This window comes from Nothobranchius furzeri, chromosome 7 (genome assembly GCF_043380555.1).
Source record: "Nothobranchius furzeri strain GRZ-AD chromosome 7, NfurGRZ-RIMD1, whole genome shotgun sequence".
NCBI classification, from domain to species: domain Eukaryota; kingdom Metazoa; phylum Chordata; class Actinopteri; order Cyprinodontiformes; family Nothobranchiidae; genus Nothobranchius; species Nothobranchius furzeri.
In genome coordinates this window covers 72,091,549-72,110,500 of record NC_091747.1, presented here as the reverse complement: position 1 = coordinate 72,110,500, position 18,952 = coordinate 72,091,549, and the positions used below count along the sequence as shown (strand labels likewise).

The following is an 18,952-nucleotide window of genomic DNA, read 5'->3' as shown; positions in this document are numbered from 1 at the left end:
CCCCCTCAGAGTTGTCATGAGTGTAAACTAGATCATTTAAACCAAAAACATGTTTTGGTACCAGGCTGTAAACAAGTTTATTTCTGCTGTGAAATTGGTATTTTTAACATGGAAGTCGATGAGGATTTGCTCACTTCTGACACCAGCCCCTAGTGGATGTCGGTGGAACTGCAATTTTTGGTACTTCCGGGTTGGCCTCAATTTTTGAGCCGCATTGTGGGGGCTTGGGTTGAAGCACGAATGAACACACCCCACAACAAAACTACTACATCTAGTGTTTGTATGACCACAGTGATTTTCAAGGACAGCACCAAGTCTTCTAGGCATGGAATGAACAAGTAGGCAACATGTTGCTGCATCTATCTTTCTCCATTCTTCAACAATAACCTGTTTAAGAGCCTGGATGCTGGATGGAGAGTGATGCTCAACTTGCTGCTTCAACAGGTGTTGGATTGGGTTCAGATCAGGAGACATGCTTGGCCGTTCAATCACCTTCACCCTGTTCTTCTTCAGAAATGCAGCAGTAGCTTTAGATGTGTGTTTTGTATCACTGTTGTGTTCAGTATAGAGCAGGACTTTGTTGAGTTCATGATACCATCAATGAAATGCAGCTCCCCAACTCCAGCAGCACTCATGCAGCCCACATAAAGACACCACTGCCGCCATGCTTCACTGTAGGCACCATGCATTTCTCTTTGAATTCCACACCTTTACTACAACATACAGTTTAGAAACATTTAGTTACAACAACCGTGATCTTTCTCATCACTTAGAGTGTAGAGTCCCAGTAGTACTCTTCTGTTTTGTCCTTGGGCAAGATACTTAATGTTGCCTGCTGGTGGTGATCGGAGGGACCGGTGGTGCCAGTGCTCGGCAGCCTTGCCTCTGTCTTTGCGCCCCAGGGCAGCTGTGGCTACATTGTTGCTCATCACAACCAGCGCAACCAACCTCTCTCCCCCTCCTTCTGCACAGTGGCCGCAAACTCACTGATGCACCTGCATTCTCTCAGAGTTCCTGCTGCTCTAAACATTAAAATAATTATTTCATTTTCTGTTCGTCACTTCTTTTTACCTTCAATGGTGTCGGGTTTTCACAGCATCTGTCTGCATTCCTTCATGGGGGTGTTATTTGCTCGCCGCTCAAGGCCACCAGGGCGTCAGATTCGGATAACAAGAATTTGTTCGGGTCAGGCTGAAATAATTTTCCTCTCTGCATTCAGTCTTTAAACTGATCATTCCAGTCCTTCAGTGAAGCCAATTTTGGGTTTTTAAACCTGTCCATGCCGTCTGGTGACTCTCTCCGAGATGACATCCATTTTGCGCACTAATACCGGTATCACAGCTAGAACATTGTCCAGCTTACGATTCACCTCGAGTAACGTCCCAGTCTGAGAAGTCTCCACACGGACGGTGCTTTCTGTGGGTGTGGGTCGCCCTCCAATCGCTCCCGTATTCACAAATTTCCAGAAAACCAGATATCCTCCCACTCCAGTCAGGAGAAATCCAGTGATCATCAGGCCGAATATCCACACATCTTCAATATCCTCAATAGACAGCTGGCTGAGGCATATGATCTTCCACTCCTTATGGGAATCCAATATATACCCCACCGGGTATGTCCCCTGTGGACAAGCGGGAGCCCCCTGCTCCATTCTCATTGTTGAAAAAATCTTATCGATCGCATTGAATGACCAGTTTATCAAATCCATGGTTGGTAAAAATAGTTTTTCAGAAGAAATACAGAGAAGCGCTCTGTGGGCAGACAGGACAAAGAACCTTGGGGAAAAAAAGATAAGGGAGCGAAAGAGAGAAGCGTCTGTACTCCGAGTGCCTTGAAGAAAAGGCAAAACTTCATGGACACTAGGGGTACTAAAAATAAGCCAAGATGTTCTAGTCTCCCTTTAAATAATGAAAAGTACATTTAATGGAAGTTTGTAGATTGGTCAATAATTAGACACACATTTAATATAATTTCTGGTGATAACTTAATTTAAAAAACAAAAACTAATGGGAGGAGCCATTTGAGAGCCAAAAGAGCCGGTTCATTTTAGTGGGCCGAGCCGTAAGAGCCAGTTCTCTTAAAAGAGCCCGAGTTTGCATCACTACTCTAAAAGAGGTGGTTCTTGAAGAATGGAAAATGCAAGCTGCATATTGTTACTGTTACAATTACTTGATATAGTAGCTCAGTAATTAGCTTAGCGCTATCATTTTTGCTTAATTAACCTAAATGTTGGTGATTCCACATCTGAAATGGGGTGCGGTCGTTTCACAGTATATGCAGTAACCTTTCGGTGGCATTCCTCTACTTGTTGCAAGGACATTTTTCCCTTAGCTGCTATATTGAACAGAGAAGGTGTAGCACATCGCAGACTATTATCAACTGGCTAACGTTAGCTATCTCAGGAGGCTTGTCTGAAAAGAATAAATGTACTTAGGTTAGCTGAGTATTTGCTTTTATTTAAATGATGTCAAACTTTTTAGCTGTCTCAGTGTTAACAAAAGACATATTTTGTATTACCTTTCTGGATTCTGACTGCAGTGCGCTGCTAGGCTGTGGGTCTAAACCGGACGAGGAGGAACTGGGGGTAGACCGGCGCAACACGTCAAAGATCGGGCACTCGGTTGTTTAAACATCATGAAGGTGTAGGGGTGTTATCATGTTTGTTGTGCACCCTCCTGTGCGTGATAGTTTTCTCACAGGTAATGCACTTAGCTGAGTTGTTGGTTTGTTAAAGTGAAGTCACACTGTAGAACGCTTCAGCACATTCTCCATTTGATTGCAGTAACCCGACCACTTCCGGTGGATTCTTCTTCGCAGGCGCGGCGCCAGGTTTTCATTTTTGGTTGGGCCACGGTAATTTTGGATGGACCTTAATAAGCAGTGATGTAAGTGAAGCAGGCAGGTCGCGCTAGAAAATGTTGTTTAAAAAGACGTCAGAAATGTCCCCCCCCCCCCCCTTTTTATTTCTAAAATATAAAGTAAAATTCACAATTTTCATTCATTTTTCATTAAAATTTAGCCTACACCCGTGCGTTAAGTGGACCGGCACCAGAATGCATAACCTGCACTTCTGATATTTACCTCTCAACGTAGGACTCTTTCTTAAGGGTACATGCACACCAGTAGTTTTTACGGTTATTCATGGGGCAAAATCTACGACATTTTAGAAAATAATAAATCCATCTTCCAGTAAAAGCAAAGCATCCAGCCCACCTCTCCAAATGCGTAAAATGTGCATCACAGCCGCTAGGAGCGCCACGCGCACAGTCAGCTACGTCAGCCCAGACAAGAGCAGAGCAAAAAGGATAATTTTGTCCGGATGTGGATGGAGATTACACTTTACATCAGCCTGATCATCATTAAAATACGTAAACCATCACCTGTCTTCTAGTACATGCTATCAGTATCATTTTAATTGGTGTGTGTGTGTTTTCCACATCAAAAACTGGTCTAACCAACCAGACCAGCGTGTCCAGTAACATATTAATGTTACAATTAAACAGTTTCACTTCATGTAGGCTAGGAACATTTCACCTGCCGTGGCCCGACCGCTTCTGCTCCACATAAACTGTGCGTGATCAAATGTCTCTACAGGTGCTTTCTGAGCTGAAGAGGCTATTCTGCCTCAGCCTGGATGCGTCATGCGTCTCCATATTAGAGACGGGAACAAGCTCTATTCAGCCAAAGTTTCATAATCAGAACATTTTTCCAAGTGACACATCCCTCAGAGAGACCGGGTTTCCAGACCGTTTCAGTGGGAGGAAATCTTAAAGCATGCGCCGTGGTTCTGCACTGCGAACCCGTCTACAGATCTTCAGCTCACTGTCCACCGTGTTCGCTCCGAGCCGCGCTGAACAGTGTCCAGTATAAAGCTCTGATGGGAATCATTTCTTGATTTATTTGGTTACCTCCGATGTGCGTTAACGATTAAAATGTCAGCTCATCTGTGTGCGCATCAGTGTGGGTCGGGGTAATTCTTTCAAAACAACCAAGATCCTCGAGTTTATCCGTCAAAATAAACAGTCAAATGGAAATATCTGTAACCTGCCATTTAAATGTTTTGCCTTCTTGTGAAGATTGTTGCAAAGAGAAACACCTAAACTTGATTAACCCCAGAGCCATACGCACTGCGCTGTTCTCCGTGACTGTAAAATGAGGGGGAAATGATTTAATCGGATCCTTTTCTTTTCAACATGGTTTAACGTAAAGTTTCATTCAGTACAAACTTTAGTTACACCAATCTAACGAGACAGAGCCTGGATTTGTATTCTGAACAGTTTAAACATGTTTAAAACGGAGACATGCGTGACGCGTCTAAAATCCGCACCTGCTCCGCTATTACGGAAATTAAACTAACAAGATGAATAACATGAAATTATTTTGACATAAACAAAAACGGGTATTGGTTGCTGGTCAAAGCAGCTCACGGCTGTTATGGGGTGGGCCCGAGTGCAAGTGGGTGAGCCCAGGCCCGGTAGGCCCACCCGTAATGTCGCAGCTGCTGCTTCTTTGGTGGCGTCTTTTTCCGGTCGGCGTAGGAATCGAAACTAGGTATCGAAAATAAAAAACTTAAACGATTCCGGGAAAAACAAAAAATTTAGTCCCGGTTCCAGTCGATGCTCGATGCCCAACCGTAGGTGTGGGGATGTTTTCTTGGCACACTTTAGGCCCCTTAGGGCCAATTGGGCATTGTTTAAGTGCCACGGGCTACCTGAGCATTTCTGACCATGTCCATCCCTTCATGACCACCATGTACCCATCCTCTGATGGCTACTTCCAGCAGGATAATGCATCATGCTATAAAGCTTCAATCCTTTCAAATTGGTTTCTTGAACATGACGATGAGTTCACTGTACTACAACGGCCCCCACAGTCACCAGATCTCAACCCGATAGAGCATCTTTGGGATGTGGTGGAACGGGAGCTTCACGTCCTGGATGTGCGTCCCACACATCTCCATCAGCTGCAAGATGCTGTCCCATCAATATGCGCCAACATTTCTAAAGATCTTCTTGGATCAATACCACGTAGAATTACGGCAATTCTGTACGGTGTTCCTAATAATCCTTTAGGTGAGTGTATGTGGATGTCTACCTACATTTTATTTATATATACTCCAATAATAATATTAAGGGTTAGAAAACCGAGAAATCTCCTGTTTCTCCCGATTACCATTCCGCCACTGCAGGAAGTAAAACACCCTGGTGTTATGCTGAAATTGGTTTCAGCTATATACTTGCCTGTTGTTGCCAATTTTTTCCCTTAATGTTTGTTGTGAATTTTAAGAAAACTGTTTTAAAGAAAGCCTGATTTATATTTTTCCATCTGCGCGGGTACAGAGTCACATTAATCAACTGTGCTGACATCATGGCAGGCGTGGAGCTGATTGAAGATCGTCTCGCGAACAAAGCCTGATGATCTAAACTGATAACACCCACAACTGAAGGGGCATGAAGACACGCTGCAAATCTTCTATTCATGAAAGAAATGACTGTAAACGCGAGTTTAAAGGAGGTAACTGCATGAAGAGGTGGAGGAGAATGAGGGACAAATGTGACAGTTAAAGTCTCTGAAATACATAAACATCCGATAATTATTACGATTGTGGCATCAATGCGCGTGCATGACTCCACACTTGAGCTGACGGTGAAACATAAATCAGGCTTTAGGTTTTTAAGCTGTTAGACGCGCCCAGTGTAGACGGATGCTTGTCTGCCTCACACGATTAAATGATCTGCCACCCACGTAAAATGAAAGGGCATTATAAATTTTGCGTGGGTTTACGTAACTCTCAGACTAGCCATGTGTAGGATTTATAAGTGCTGTGTGTGTTTATAACCTCAGACCAAGTAAACTGGGGATTTGCCCAAAAATATAAAGGTATTCAATGAAATGTAATCAATAAAAATATGGATTATCAATGATATTGAACCTTTAATATTTGATTATGAAATTAGTTGAGGTGTGCAGGGAAACGACACTATAATTGACAGAGACAAAAATATAGTTTAAAAAATCTGTTTATTACAATATTTCTTATCAATGATGATGAAAGACAAATGATTACAAATGGTGATTCAAAGTGATATTAAATCAAATCAACTTTATAGAACGCTTTCACATGGCCAAAATGGACAAACAAAGCGCTGAGACGATGAATGAACTCTGATGAAACATGACCTGCTATGTTTTAAGAGCTTCACTAAGTGACTGAGGCCTAGTCCACACGTAGACGTTTAAAAAAAAAACGAATATCCGCCTCTCCAAAAACTTGCATCCACACCACCTCATTAAAATAAAAAACTGTCCACACGTACCCGGATAAATACGTTGTTAAGGACATGCCAGACCTGTAGGCGGCAGTACTTCCCCCGTTCTTAACCTCGTCCTTCGTCTGTGGTCTTCCGTAAGGAGCAGTAATTCCACTTGCAAAAACAAACAAGCGAAAAGCGCTTGGACAATTGATAAAGCGAGCGCAGCTCTGAGGGCATCCATGCTGTCGGCTAGTGTAAACACAGGTCGCACACGCGATTTCAGCATTTTTTTGTCGCGGAAAGTGACGTTGCGGACCTTAAAACTCCGGTTTTGTCTGTCCACACGCAGACACCCAAAACGGAGAAAACGCAGATCTTCACTTTGGCCGGAGTGTTTAAAAAGATCCGTTTTCGTGTGAAAAAACTCCGTTTTCGTGTGGATGACAGGCCAAAACGTAGAAAAATATCTACGTTTTGGCAGATCTCCGGCTACGTGTGGACAGGGCCTCAGAAAGGTGATGTCTGGGTTTCTAAAATGAAGTTGGCTGTTTGTTGTAATTTAACAAGTTATTAACCACTCTGACGCCTTTATGAAGAGCCCACGCACCAGGATAGTGGAAGTTCTCAGGGGTCTGTAAGCAAAGCCGTCTCACTGAGCGAGTGAGTGGACGTCTGATCTATCTGAAGGTTGTAGGCCCTTTCCGATTACGCACGACTGGTTGGAAGATACTTCTAAGGGGGCTTCAGGCGGACAGTTTCCCTAACCGTAACGCTATGCCGCTTCAAGTATTCCACATAAAAATCTGGGTGATTCCCCATAGGATGGTAATTTTAGCATGAGCTGTGAGCTTGGCAGGAACTCAAAGCTCTGGAGGAACTGGGCAATGTAGGAAGTGATCTCTCTTTAGAAATGGTTGTTTATAAACTCTGACCAACCAGATTTGAGAAGTTTAAAAAAAGTCCTCAAACACTCCCCTCGGAGACGCTTGGAAAGCTTATTTCATTTTAATATATGACGCAAATGGTTAAACATTCATTTGTTAATATACTGATATTAATATGTGAATGTAACTGATGAGAAGTCATTATTAAATGATCAAGTACTCATTTGGTGCATTTAAAATCAGAAATAGGTTATGAAATAATAAACATTTATGTTCATTAATTTACTGTGAAGCAGCTAAGGCATTAATAAAAAACAAAGAATATGATATGTCAATAACTTTTAGCGTTAGGAAATGGACAAAGTTTCCAGATGGTGCAGCTGGAGAAGTTGAGCATGGAATTGTTTTGGCACAGGGAAGAACACAATATTCCTGGCAGAAGATACCTGCTGGACACTTGACCCGACTGTTGAGTAGCAAGATGGCGCCAGCACTGTGCACGGCTTACCGTCTGCTCAGCCCCTTCAAACTCCTACTACTATTTTCTGTTTTTCCACTGGCACAATGCTCTCGCTCAGCTAGTTTACGATCGTCAATCTCTCCCGAACATCAGAGATATATGAGCGCTTTGAGCAGAATCAAAGACTGTTAAATACTCATTCATTCCAGCCTCCACCTCTCCCCTTACCTGTCTCTGAGGATCTGGCTGATTCTTCAGATGGCGCTCCTTAATACCAGGTCTCTTGCAAATAAAACCGTTGTACTGAAGGGTTTATTTGAAGCACGAGCGTTGGGATTTTTTATTTCTTACAGAAACTTGGATTCGGGATGGTGAGTCAGTGGTTTTCTCTGAACCTCCCAGGCTCGGCATCGGTTTGGAAATCTAAATTTCAATGCCAAAACATCCCTTCAAATGCTTATCCGAGCTTTGAATCTCAACTATTTGAAATCCAGTCTAATGTTATACTTTGTGCAGTGATCTATCGGCCACCTAAGCTGGATAAGTACTTTATTGCTGATTTTTCTGATTTTATGGCAGGTCTCGTTCTTAATGCTGAAAAGCTTTTAATTGTTGGCGATTTTAACATTCACGCCTGCTGTGCAACTAAACCTCTGGTTAAGGAGGTTTTGCAATTACTTACCTCTTTTAACCTTACTCAATCTTTATCAGGCCCTACACACGAAAAGGGCCACACATTGGATTTAATATCTCTTGGCCTTGATGTTAAAGGGACTGAAATTAATGACTCCTGGTTTTCAGACCACTTTCCTGTATTATTCAGTGTGTGTGTGGATATATCTGAACCGATCCGGGCTCTGTCACAGCGTTGCCGGTGTCTTTTGAGCTCACGAACTGCCTCTCATTTCATTGCTGCTTTTAAAGACGCAGATTTTTCAGCGCAGATGGACTGTAGCAACATATCAACTGATGAGCTCTTGGATCGTTTTAATTCTACATGCACTGACATTTTGGACTGTATTGCCCCTTTTGGAACTCTGCGCTGTGCGCGTGCTCCAGAACCATGGATGAATGACTCTGTTGGTTCTCTCAGATGCGCCTGCAGAAGAGCTGAGAGAAAATGGAAAAAGGACGGCCTTCATGTCTCGCTGGATATCCTTAGGGATGCTCGTGCTGAATACCAGTGTGCACTAAAGCATGCAAAGACACAGTACTTTTCTACGCTTAACTCCCATAGGCCTCAGGTCTTATTTAATGTTTTTAGTCGTCTTATCTCCCCTGGTGTGTCCGCTTGCCTACAGTTTTCTGATCTGTTCTGTGAAAAGTTGAAGAATTTCTTTACAGATAAGATCACCTCTTGGATCATCTTCTCCTTCCTCTCTCGAGGACTCAGCCTCTTCACAACCATGCTCAACTGCTTTTGACCAGTTTGAGCTGTTCTCTCTCTGACCTCTCAAAGGTGGTTCACCAGTCAAAACCTTCCTGCAGCCCACTGGATAGTATCCACCCATCACTTTAAAAAAATGTTTGTTTATCTGCTGGTCATGTCCCTGCCACCTTTAAACGTGCTGTTATTTAGCCGATCTTAAAGAAACCTAATCTCGATCCCATGGTGCTCTCCAACTACAGGCTTATCTCCAAGCTCCCTTTCCTTTCTAAGGTCATGGAGAAAATTGTCCACAGGCAGCTGCAGGACTACGTTTACCATTATGGTATTTTAGAAGTTTCAATCAGGTTTTAAGCAATACCACAGTACGGAGCCTACTCTTTTAAGAATATTTAATGATTTTTTTAACTATCGATTCCGGTCAATCAGCTGTATTGATCCTTTTAGACCTAACGGCGGCCTTTGATGCGGTGGACCATCAAATCCTTTTATCCCGCCTAGTGCATTACGTTGGCATCCGGGGCACAGTGTTGCTGTGGTTTAAGTCCTACCTGTCAGACAGGACTTCTACAGTAAATATGGGACAGTGTTGTTCGTCTCCAGTGAAACTTAGTTGTGGTGTCCCTCAAGGTTCAGTTTTGGGCCCGCTCTTGTTCTCGCTGTATATGTTGCCTCTTGGCGCAATCTTTAAAAAGCATGGCATCGCGTATCACTTCTTTGCGGACGATGTGCAGATATATGTCCCACTACATTCTCGAAGGCCATCGTTTGACAAATTACTGAATTGTCTAAAAGATGTTTAAAAACTGGCTACAATTTAACCTTCTCACTTTAAATGACAAAAAGACAGAAATGGTCTTTTTTGGGGACCCTGGGCTGTTGCACGGGGTAAACGGTGTATTTGGCCCTTTAGAATCCTTTTGTGTGTCTCAGGCAAGAAATCAGGGTTTTTTCATTGATGGCCATTTTAAACTTGATAAAAAGATAAGTTCTGTTGTCCAGAGTGTTCTTTCATTTGCGTGTTCTTACTAAAGTCAAGCCCTATTTACCACTCAAAGACTTTGAAAAGGTTATACACCTGCTAATCATGTCGAGACTCGACTACTGCAACTCTCTTTATCATAGACTGGAGCAGTCGTCAATTCACCGCTTGAAGGTGGCTCAGAATGCGGCAGCCCGCTTGCTGACAGGTAGGAGGCGCAGGGATCACATAAAACCAGTCTTACAAGCTCTTCACTGGCTCCCGGTCACTTACAGGATTCAATTTAGAATGCTACTGATCTGTTTTAAGGCACAACACAATTTGGCCCCTCCTTATCTGAAGGAACGTTTAAACACTCATGTCCCCAAATGAAACCTCCGATCATCCTCTCCACATCTATTATCTGTTCCCAAGTCTAGGCCGAAGTCTAGAGGCAACAGAGCCTTTTCTGTGGCCGCTCCCAAGCTCTGGAACAGCCTCCCCCTACAGATTAGGTCTGCTAACAGCCTTTCTGCTTTTAAGTCTCTTATAAAAACCAACCTTTTTACCCTTGCTTTTAATTGATTTTATCGTTAAATAATTTTAGGGTCTACTGGAATGCTCTGTGTTTTACCACTTTATTTTTACTGCTCGTCTGTGTACAGCACTTTGTGCAGTCTCTGATTGTTGGAACTGTGCTTTCTAAATAAACTTGACATTGACATTGACCTCTGACATTGCTGAGGCAGGCTGTGGACAAATGACCTTGTTGGACGTCTCCAATGCTACCCGTTAATGCGGTGTGGGCGGCCATGACTGGTTACCGAAGCGGGAGGCGACCGCTGGAACCAGTGCGTTCTAGAGGTTGTGTGATAGTTAAATTCACCAACAGCCTACACAATGTGTATGTGTTTAAAAGAAGGATCAACTGACAGTTCTGCTTTTTGGACCAGTTCTATTATGGGCTATTCCCATCTGTACCGGGTCGGGCCGGGCCGGGTAGCGTAGGTTGTTTACATATCTGGGTGGCCTGGAATTTTCCCGGGCCAACCAAGGCTCATTCTCGGCCCTCTTCCCGAGGGGTACTGCTTCAGGCCAACCAGGGCCAACACACCCACTGCTGACAGCAAATTCACACCTTACATTAGAGCAAGCCTCTGATTGGTGGGTAGAATCAGCCCACATGGGCTTAAGACAAGGATGTGTGGAATCAACCGGGCCAGGCTGGGGCCGACTGGGGCTACCCGGCCCAGGCCGACCCGGTACAGATGGGAATGGCCCATTAGTCGATGTGCTAGGCTCATAGAAATGACTTGTTCTGCTGCAGAGGTCGGGGGAGGGGCTTATAGGAAAAACGAATTATGAAATATTACCTACTTCATTTCACAGAACAAGGTCAGCCACATTTACGTTTTTCTTTTTAAGTTACTTAAAAAAATTTAACCTACACACCTTAACTTTAAAGGAAATCTGGAAGCAAATATTCAAAAGAGCCATGCTAAAAACTTGGTGTCATCATAAGCAGGACATCTTAGCTGATGACTTCAGCTGGGTTAATTAATCTTTATAATTTTGCTCAACATTATTCCAACAATGCTCCACGCTGCTGGTCAGTGCTGCCTGCACGTGCTTGGCTCTAGCCAAGGCAGGAGGAGCATTAAGCTAGCAAATAATGAAGGGACATTTTTAAGGAAAGGGTTCTCACCACAGCTGGATAAGATGGATCAGCATCCAAAAAGAAACTAGGCTGCTAAATGCACATCACGTGGTCAGACTGGCCATTGTCCAGACAACAAATATCTGTGGAAACCTTTAGAACACAGTCCAGGCCCACATTAGTGTGATACGCGGTTCCTGCAGGTTTTACTCGAGGCATTACTGTCAGTGAAGAGCAGGAAGATGATGTTTAAACAACATTTTGAACATTCAGGCTGTAAATTTGGAAATGCATAAGGAGGATTTTTCTTTTTGTCACTCTTGGTACTGTATACTGATCTAGAGATGAGAATAAACTAACAGAAGCCATTGATTTTGATTTGTGAAGGTGATGTTTAGAAGATATTCAGTCAATGAAATAACAGACAGAATGATCAATATAAACATAGTACCATAATAATCAGGTGTCTCTGGCTCTTTCAGATGTGAATGAGTGTGGAACCCAGCTGGTTATGTGCGATTTTAACGCCGATTGTGTGAATCAGTTTGGAACGTACTCCTGCCACTGCAGGCCAGGGTTCCAGGATGAGTCCCGGGTGGGATCAGGAGGAACCGTGTGCATGGAGTCGCAGGATGCAGGTGGGTCTGCCCTGCCTTAACCCTCTCACCCCATCACACACACACATACACACACACTTGTCTAATTTGATGTTTGTCTCCAGGTTGCACTTCAGGCCTGACCTCGGAGAGCAAAGGCGTCTACGTGCTTTTCTTCCTGCTCAGCTTCCTCATTCTGACCTTGATGGTGGTGGCTGGGACCCTGTACCACCGCCACCACCGAGGAACTTTCCTGGTCCGCTGCAACAGCAGAGACAGCATTTCTCCCCCTGACCCAAACAACAACCACCACCTACACTCTGATGACAGCTACTCCACGCCCACTGAGTGTGACCTGCCCCCACCACCTCCTGCAAGAGGCATCAGAGAGGGCTGGGTCCCAGTGAAGGAGCACTGCCCCTCCATGGACCTGACCCTGCTGCGCTTTAACTCCCTGCTGCCACCAGATGGCTACATTGATCCAAAGGACAAAGGAAAGATGTGACCGGAGTCTAGTTATGTGTATATCAACTCAAATCTTCTCAGATCTCAGACTGTCTGTCTCCTGATCAATAAAGTTGCAACAAACGAGCATCACCTTTCTGTTCTGGCTTGATCTAACTTGACCACACGCATCCACTTAACACAGAACCACTTTTCTACAAAGGGCAGCTCAACAAGCAACAATTGTAAGCACAGTCTAAACATGGAGGAGGAAAGGAAATCCAACTTTAACCAGGAATAATCTTTCAGCAGAACCAGGCTAAGGATGAATGGACCAGCCAGAACAAGGGAAGATACCGAGGGAATGGTAAAATTTGTTTTTGTTTTTCTGACAATTTTACCAAACAGTTTCTAATCTGTTTTATTAAAGCTACAAAAGCAAATTAGAAAATCAAGTTGGCGCTAAACCTTTTTGCCATGCCTCTTAACGACGCTCTAACACCGTACAGCTGTAAATATCTTGTCGTTAAAAAAAAAGACAGAAATAATAAACTGGTTCTCGAGCGTTTTTCCTCCCCAGTCCAAAACAGACTACTGTGCCATCTGATTGTGGATCCTGCCGAACCTCCGCACTTCCCAGGGTCCGCCGTTATTTACACAATTATGTGTTTAGCAACAGAACGCGGTCCTGGCATCAGAGTCTCCATAGCTCTTTAACATGCTGACAGAGGAGTGGTCATGTGACATCATGGTTTGTTACGGTGTCTGTTCAGATGCTTTCATACCTGCTGATTCACTGGATTAACAAAATACTGAGACAGACCCAAAGAGGATGCATTAGTTATTTCAGAATGGATGCAAAAAAACAAAAACTACCATTGACACCCATTTTGACCTTAAGTCTAAATAGTCTAAACAGAAATAAGCAAAAGATTTGTTTTAAACTGTAATACAATTTATAGGTCTTGGTTTGGATGAAAAATGTGAAGTGTATAGAATAAATCAATCATTAAGTAAATGGCCTGTATTTGATATAGCGCCTTCTAGAGTCCTGGAACCCCCCAAGGCGCTTTACAACACAATCAGTCATTCACCCATTCACACACACACATTCTTACACTGGTGGTGATGAGCTACGATGTAGCCACAGCTGCCCTGCGGCGCACTGACAGAGGCGAGGCTGCCGAGCACTGGCGCCACCGGTCCCTCCGACCACCACCAGCAGGCAACGTGGGTTAAGTGTCTTGCCCAAGGACACAACGACAGCGACGGACTGAGCGGGACTCGAACCTGCAACCTTCCGATTACGGGGCGAGCACTTAACTCCTGTGCCACCGTCGTTTCATTAAAACCAGTTTGTTTTTATGCAATTTTTGTTTTTTCCATTTTGTCTCAAAGTTTTTTATATAACAAATCAACTATTCTGATTTCAGGTAAATGAAAGTAGAAACTGAACAGAATAAAAATGGAGATTGTTAGCTTAGGCATGATGTGTACATCTGTGTGTTTAAGGATTCAGCTGTCCTCCCAGCAGGGGGTTCCTCTGCTGCCCGGTGGTGGTAGTGCACCCTGCTGGAAGAAGCTGCTGCGCTTCCCTGAACTGACCACTTTGTGAATTCATGTCACATTCAACTAGTGGACTCGCCAAGGACAGGATCCCTGTGCAGCTGTACAGCAGGCGAAGAGGGGAGGGTTGGTGGTCATAGGCCCACCCTCCAGGCTCGGCTTCCTTTCTCTGTTGGCAGCATGAGGTCAACAGAGGGCAAACCTCCATTGCTCAACATTCAGGGAGTCCCACTGAGCATCATCTGAGCAGCTCGATCTACCCATAACCCCCTGCTCCTCCACCCCATTACATGTGAAGAATACAATTGTATTTTTATTTTTTTGTCTTGACAGAAATATCGGAATTAATAGAATTCCAAATACCGTAAGGAGTTGTAGTTTTTCAGCCTGACCATGAAAAAAAAACATTTCTTAAGACTTTTATTGTAAAAAAATAATTTGACAAATCATCCTTAAGGAACTGCATTTGGCTATTTGATTCACATAAAGACCATTGACGGGTGTGAACATGATTTGATTTTTAATGGAAGGCCAAAAGAGTGATGTCAGATATTTGCCAAAGCCTCCTGTAGTCGACCCGGTGGTTGAAGGTCTCCGTGAATGAACATATTACTGGAAAGTCCTGGAAAGAGGGGTGAAATACGACAAAATGAAAACAATCAAAAAGGAGTAAAATTCTAAACTGGTGTGTGTGTGTGTGTGTGTGTGTGTGTGTGTGTGTGTGTGTGTGTGTGTGTGTGTGTGTGTGTGTGTGTGTGTGTGTGTGTGTGTGTGTGTGTGTGTGTGTGTGTGTGTGTGTGTGTGTGTGTGTGTGTCTGAGAGTTCTGGCTTCTTCAGCTGAAAAATGTTGATCTTGCATCTGAAATCAGGCTGGGCTCATCAATCCTAACAGCTTTTATTTAACATGATCTCAGCCCTACGCGCTTCATTACATCCCAGGAGTTCTGACATGATGCCCCCCCCCCACCCACCCCCCACCTCTCACTGAAAATGGCACTAGTGACGTTATTTTTCTACAAGCAGATTTAAGAGATTAGCTGGTGAGCTGGAGGCCGATCAGTCTGATGAGCAGAAAGTCACCATCGTCGGTTATTTTACCGGGCCTGATTGTTCTGTGTTTTAGGAGCCAAATAATTTTAGTGCATACGATGGTTATTTCTTAATATAATAATATAGAAGACACATTTTTGTTCTTCCGTATTTATTTGAAGTGTTTTTAGGTGGACTGTTGTTTTTTGCTTAACTGGAGGCGGTAATGAGACGTCAGAACAAGAAATACGTTTTTTTGTTAGACCTTTTCAAACATTTCCTATGTTTAACTGAACTTCCTCTCTGAACAAGCAGGTGAAGCCCTTTCTAGCATACTTAACAAAATAACACTATCTGTTAAATCAACTCAATTCTCAAACATTGCAACAGCAATACAAGCTAACTGCGGAATGGGCCACATGACCGTGGCCTTACCTATGAAGAGGCCCGCACAACACACCTCAAGACCACATGCAGGAAGCACAAGATGGGACTACGTGCTTACTGCCCCCTCACACATCTATTGATGCAGGGTCAATATGACCGTGTGTCTACAAAACCACAAACATGGGCGACGTCTCTAAGGCTACGTTCACACTGCAGGAATTGATGCTCCACCCATCCATTTTCTATACCCGCTTGTCTATGCAGGGTCGCGGGGGGCTGGTGCCAATCTCCAGCAAGCACGTGGGGTAAACCATGGGCAGGTTGTCAGTCCACTGCAGGTTAATACAGAAACATACAGGACAAACAAAAGTTTATCACAAATGTTGTGGAAATGGCCAGAAGAGCGATTTTCCGACACTGGGGGACAGAATATTTCAGGGGAACACAGTTTCTCAAAACACCGGACCTCCCGGCTGACGTCACCCCACCTCCGTGTGTGAACCATGACCGCTTCCAGAACAGAACTGGCTTGCTTCCTTTAGGACTGGTAGGTTGATAAAACAGTCATAATTATAAATGTTTTTTTAAAGAGGTCGACTAGCTTGTGTTAAGCTTTGTGTGGGTTAGGCTACACAGGTTGGAAATACAGTCAAACTCATGAGTGAGCCACCGTAGCTGCAATACTTTCTCAGAACTGCGTGGTGCTAAAGAGTCGCATTTTTTCATCATTATTTCAATGGATTTCACACACGGGGCCTTTAAAGTCTCTTTCCGGAGTATTTCTCTTATCCGATGGCACCACCTAGTGGCTGACAAGCATATCACACAAAAAGTCTGTCGCTCTGTTTTTTTAAGATGGCGACTTCACGTTTCTGTTTATAAATGTGCTTCTGTAGCCCACAAACGGAGCTAAAACATGTTGTTTTACAAGTGTTATTCTCATGCCATGTTGTGTTCTCATGTATTCTTATTTTAGAGACTTTCTTGTCCGTGAAAAGTTCATCAGCTCTGCCGAGGTATTCCTTAAATTTGAAGCATCTAAGTGGTAGTTTAACGTTATTGGTTAGTTCTGGTTGGCGCTCAGTTTCCTATTGCACGGAGCTCTGCGGGGCAGGGAGTGTGGTTAGCAAAACAACAACACAAAAAAGACGTATTTGTATTATATCACAGCACATGATAAGATAATCACTTTTACAGATGTATGAAAAACCATTCATAATTTCTGAAAGTAGAAAAATCTACTGTAACTGTTACGGACATTATCCTTTACATGCTAACATCAGTGCTATATTCAATACCTGTGCAATACCCGGGTGTACATTTGTATGTATATGTCCTTTATGCTGTTTCTTTTAGAAACTCAGTTTGCCATTGTTCTTTTTTTAATCGCTGAAGATTACAATATTAGCGTACTGCCTTTGTGTTTTTACCGGTGTTTTCCTTTTCTTATTCCCCAGGTGTGAGTGGTGCCTTAACGAGTGAAGTTCCTCACTGTGGGATCAGTAAAGTCTATTCTATCTTACCCCGGCTTTCCACAGGAGCCGTCAGCAGCGCGAGTCGGCCGCGTCTCAGGAGCAGCATGTCGCGGCCTTTACGCGCCGGTTCTATTTTCTACACGCGACGCCTCTGACACGGGTCAAGTTCGACATTTTTGGGGAAGGAAAGACAGGAAATCGGACGCGGAAATGGAGAGAAGCTACCGAGATTTTCAGAATAAAGAAACGTACTTCCTTCTGGTTGCTTTACTTTTAAAAAAAGTTACTAACTGTGCGTCCCCGTGAGAAGTTATCACCTAGCTAGCGGTCTCCTTTGTTTTTCAGGTCCGTATTGGCGATTATAAAACGGACAGAACATAAAACACAAACCATGTTGTAGTTTTCTCCTGCTTGTTGTTGTATTTACTGACGAAGTCACTCGTGTGACTTCGTGCTCGGTCGGTGACGGCTGCTCCCCTGCTGCTTCGCGTCTCGTGGGAAGGGCCAAGCAGCAGTTTACGCGAGCAAGACGTGCTGCTGCAGTAACGTGCTGCTGACGGCTCCCGTGGAAACCCGGGGTTATTCCTGTTCACTCTGACTCCAGTCTGTTGAAGCAGAATGCTGCACATCCTGGTTCAGCTACATGTTTTTCTTTTTATAGATCTTTGCATTTCCACTTTTGTTTGTTGTGACAAAGAGGTGAAGTCCTGATTTTTCCAGCTTAATCTTAGTTTGTAAACAACAGGATCAGTGTGCTTGGGTGCAGCTGAGACACAAACTAGAGAGGGGGCCAAAACAGTCTTGAAACAAAGGTGCAGAGATCAGACTGTCCTGCAGGGGGCAGTGTGCAACTTCTGCCACACCACCCATTCTTCCTCCTAAAGCTTTACTCATTTGTTATCCATTATAAAAAATGCACTTATAATCATATCCCTGTAATAAACGTAGTGTCTCTCGGTCCTCTTTCATTCAACACATTGTCACAACCCACAGCCCTAATCTTACAAACGAGACAGAGCATCATGGGAAAAGAGCTTCAGTCCATTGAGTGAGTCAAATCTGTTAAGCCCTAAGTCTTTTGTGGCTATTTGCATACTTGGAAATGTTCTATTATTGAAAGGCCAAATCCTCCTTGATGTAAGACATTTTTAGTATCATTTGTGCAGTATCTACATGCACTATTAGCACTGCATAGTACCTTCATATAATACAGCGGCATAATCTTGCAGATAAGACATGTTTTCTGAAGTGTAGCATTACGTTGAGATGAAATGCTGCAATTTTAGGCAGATTCAAAAAGGCTCAAATGTCATCAGAAATGTCAAGTGCCTCTGCAGAGGCAGGATACTGCGAGGCCTTTCAATTTTATCATCTTCATCACCTGCTTGATTTCTCTAACTCACCTGTGAGTTAACAGAAGCGGCTCTGCTCGGACTAGCCCTCAGTTCAGCTGTTGGTTATTTCAGATTAATCAGATTTTCTGTTTTTTTTTTTCTTCTTTCATTTCGTTCACTTCTGTCTCACGCAGTCACCCTTGTGCAGCCGAGTGTCTTTCCCTCCTACCAGCGCTGACTGGCAGATGAACTGTTTACATATTTGTGGTGTTGGGCTTCACACATTCACACCCTCTGCAGGCCTTTTCTCTGCTGTTCTCACAGTTCTTTCTGCAAAAGCTCTGATAAGATTGTTCTGCTGAGACGGCAGATGGAGAACCACAAAGAGAAGGCTGCAAAGAGAAAACTGTGACCAACCTTTAGCGTCCAAAAACCTCTTTACACTTGACAAATTCGCATAAACTAGAAAAGACTTGTGTCTCAAGTTCCTCTCATTGTGACAAAGGTAGGTTTTGTTC

General features: G+C 43.7%; 1 protein-coding gene across 2 annotated transcripts in view; it reads left to right on the top strand.

Annotated features, from left to right (window-relative positions):
- The window catches only part of zgc:66455 (uncharacterized), a 21,816-nt gene extending 9,020 nt beyond the window's left edge, over positions 1-12,796 (top strand). For both annotated transcript variants that reach the window (XM_070553706.1, XM_015954374.3), the window contains 2 exons: positions 12,086-12,241; positions 12,325-12,796. In XM_070553706.1, coding sequence (XP_070409807.1) covers positions 12,086-12,241; positions 12,325-12,704 — 536 coding nt within the window. In that variant the 3' untranslated portion in view covers positions 12,705-12,796. The remainder of the gene's footprint in view (positions 1-12,085; positions 12,242-12,324) is intronic.
- The last annotated feature ends 6,156 nt before the right edge of the window (positions 12,797-18,952 follow it).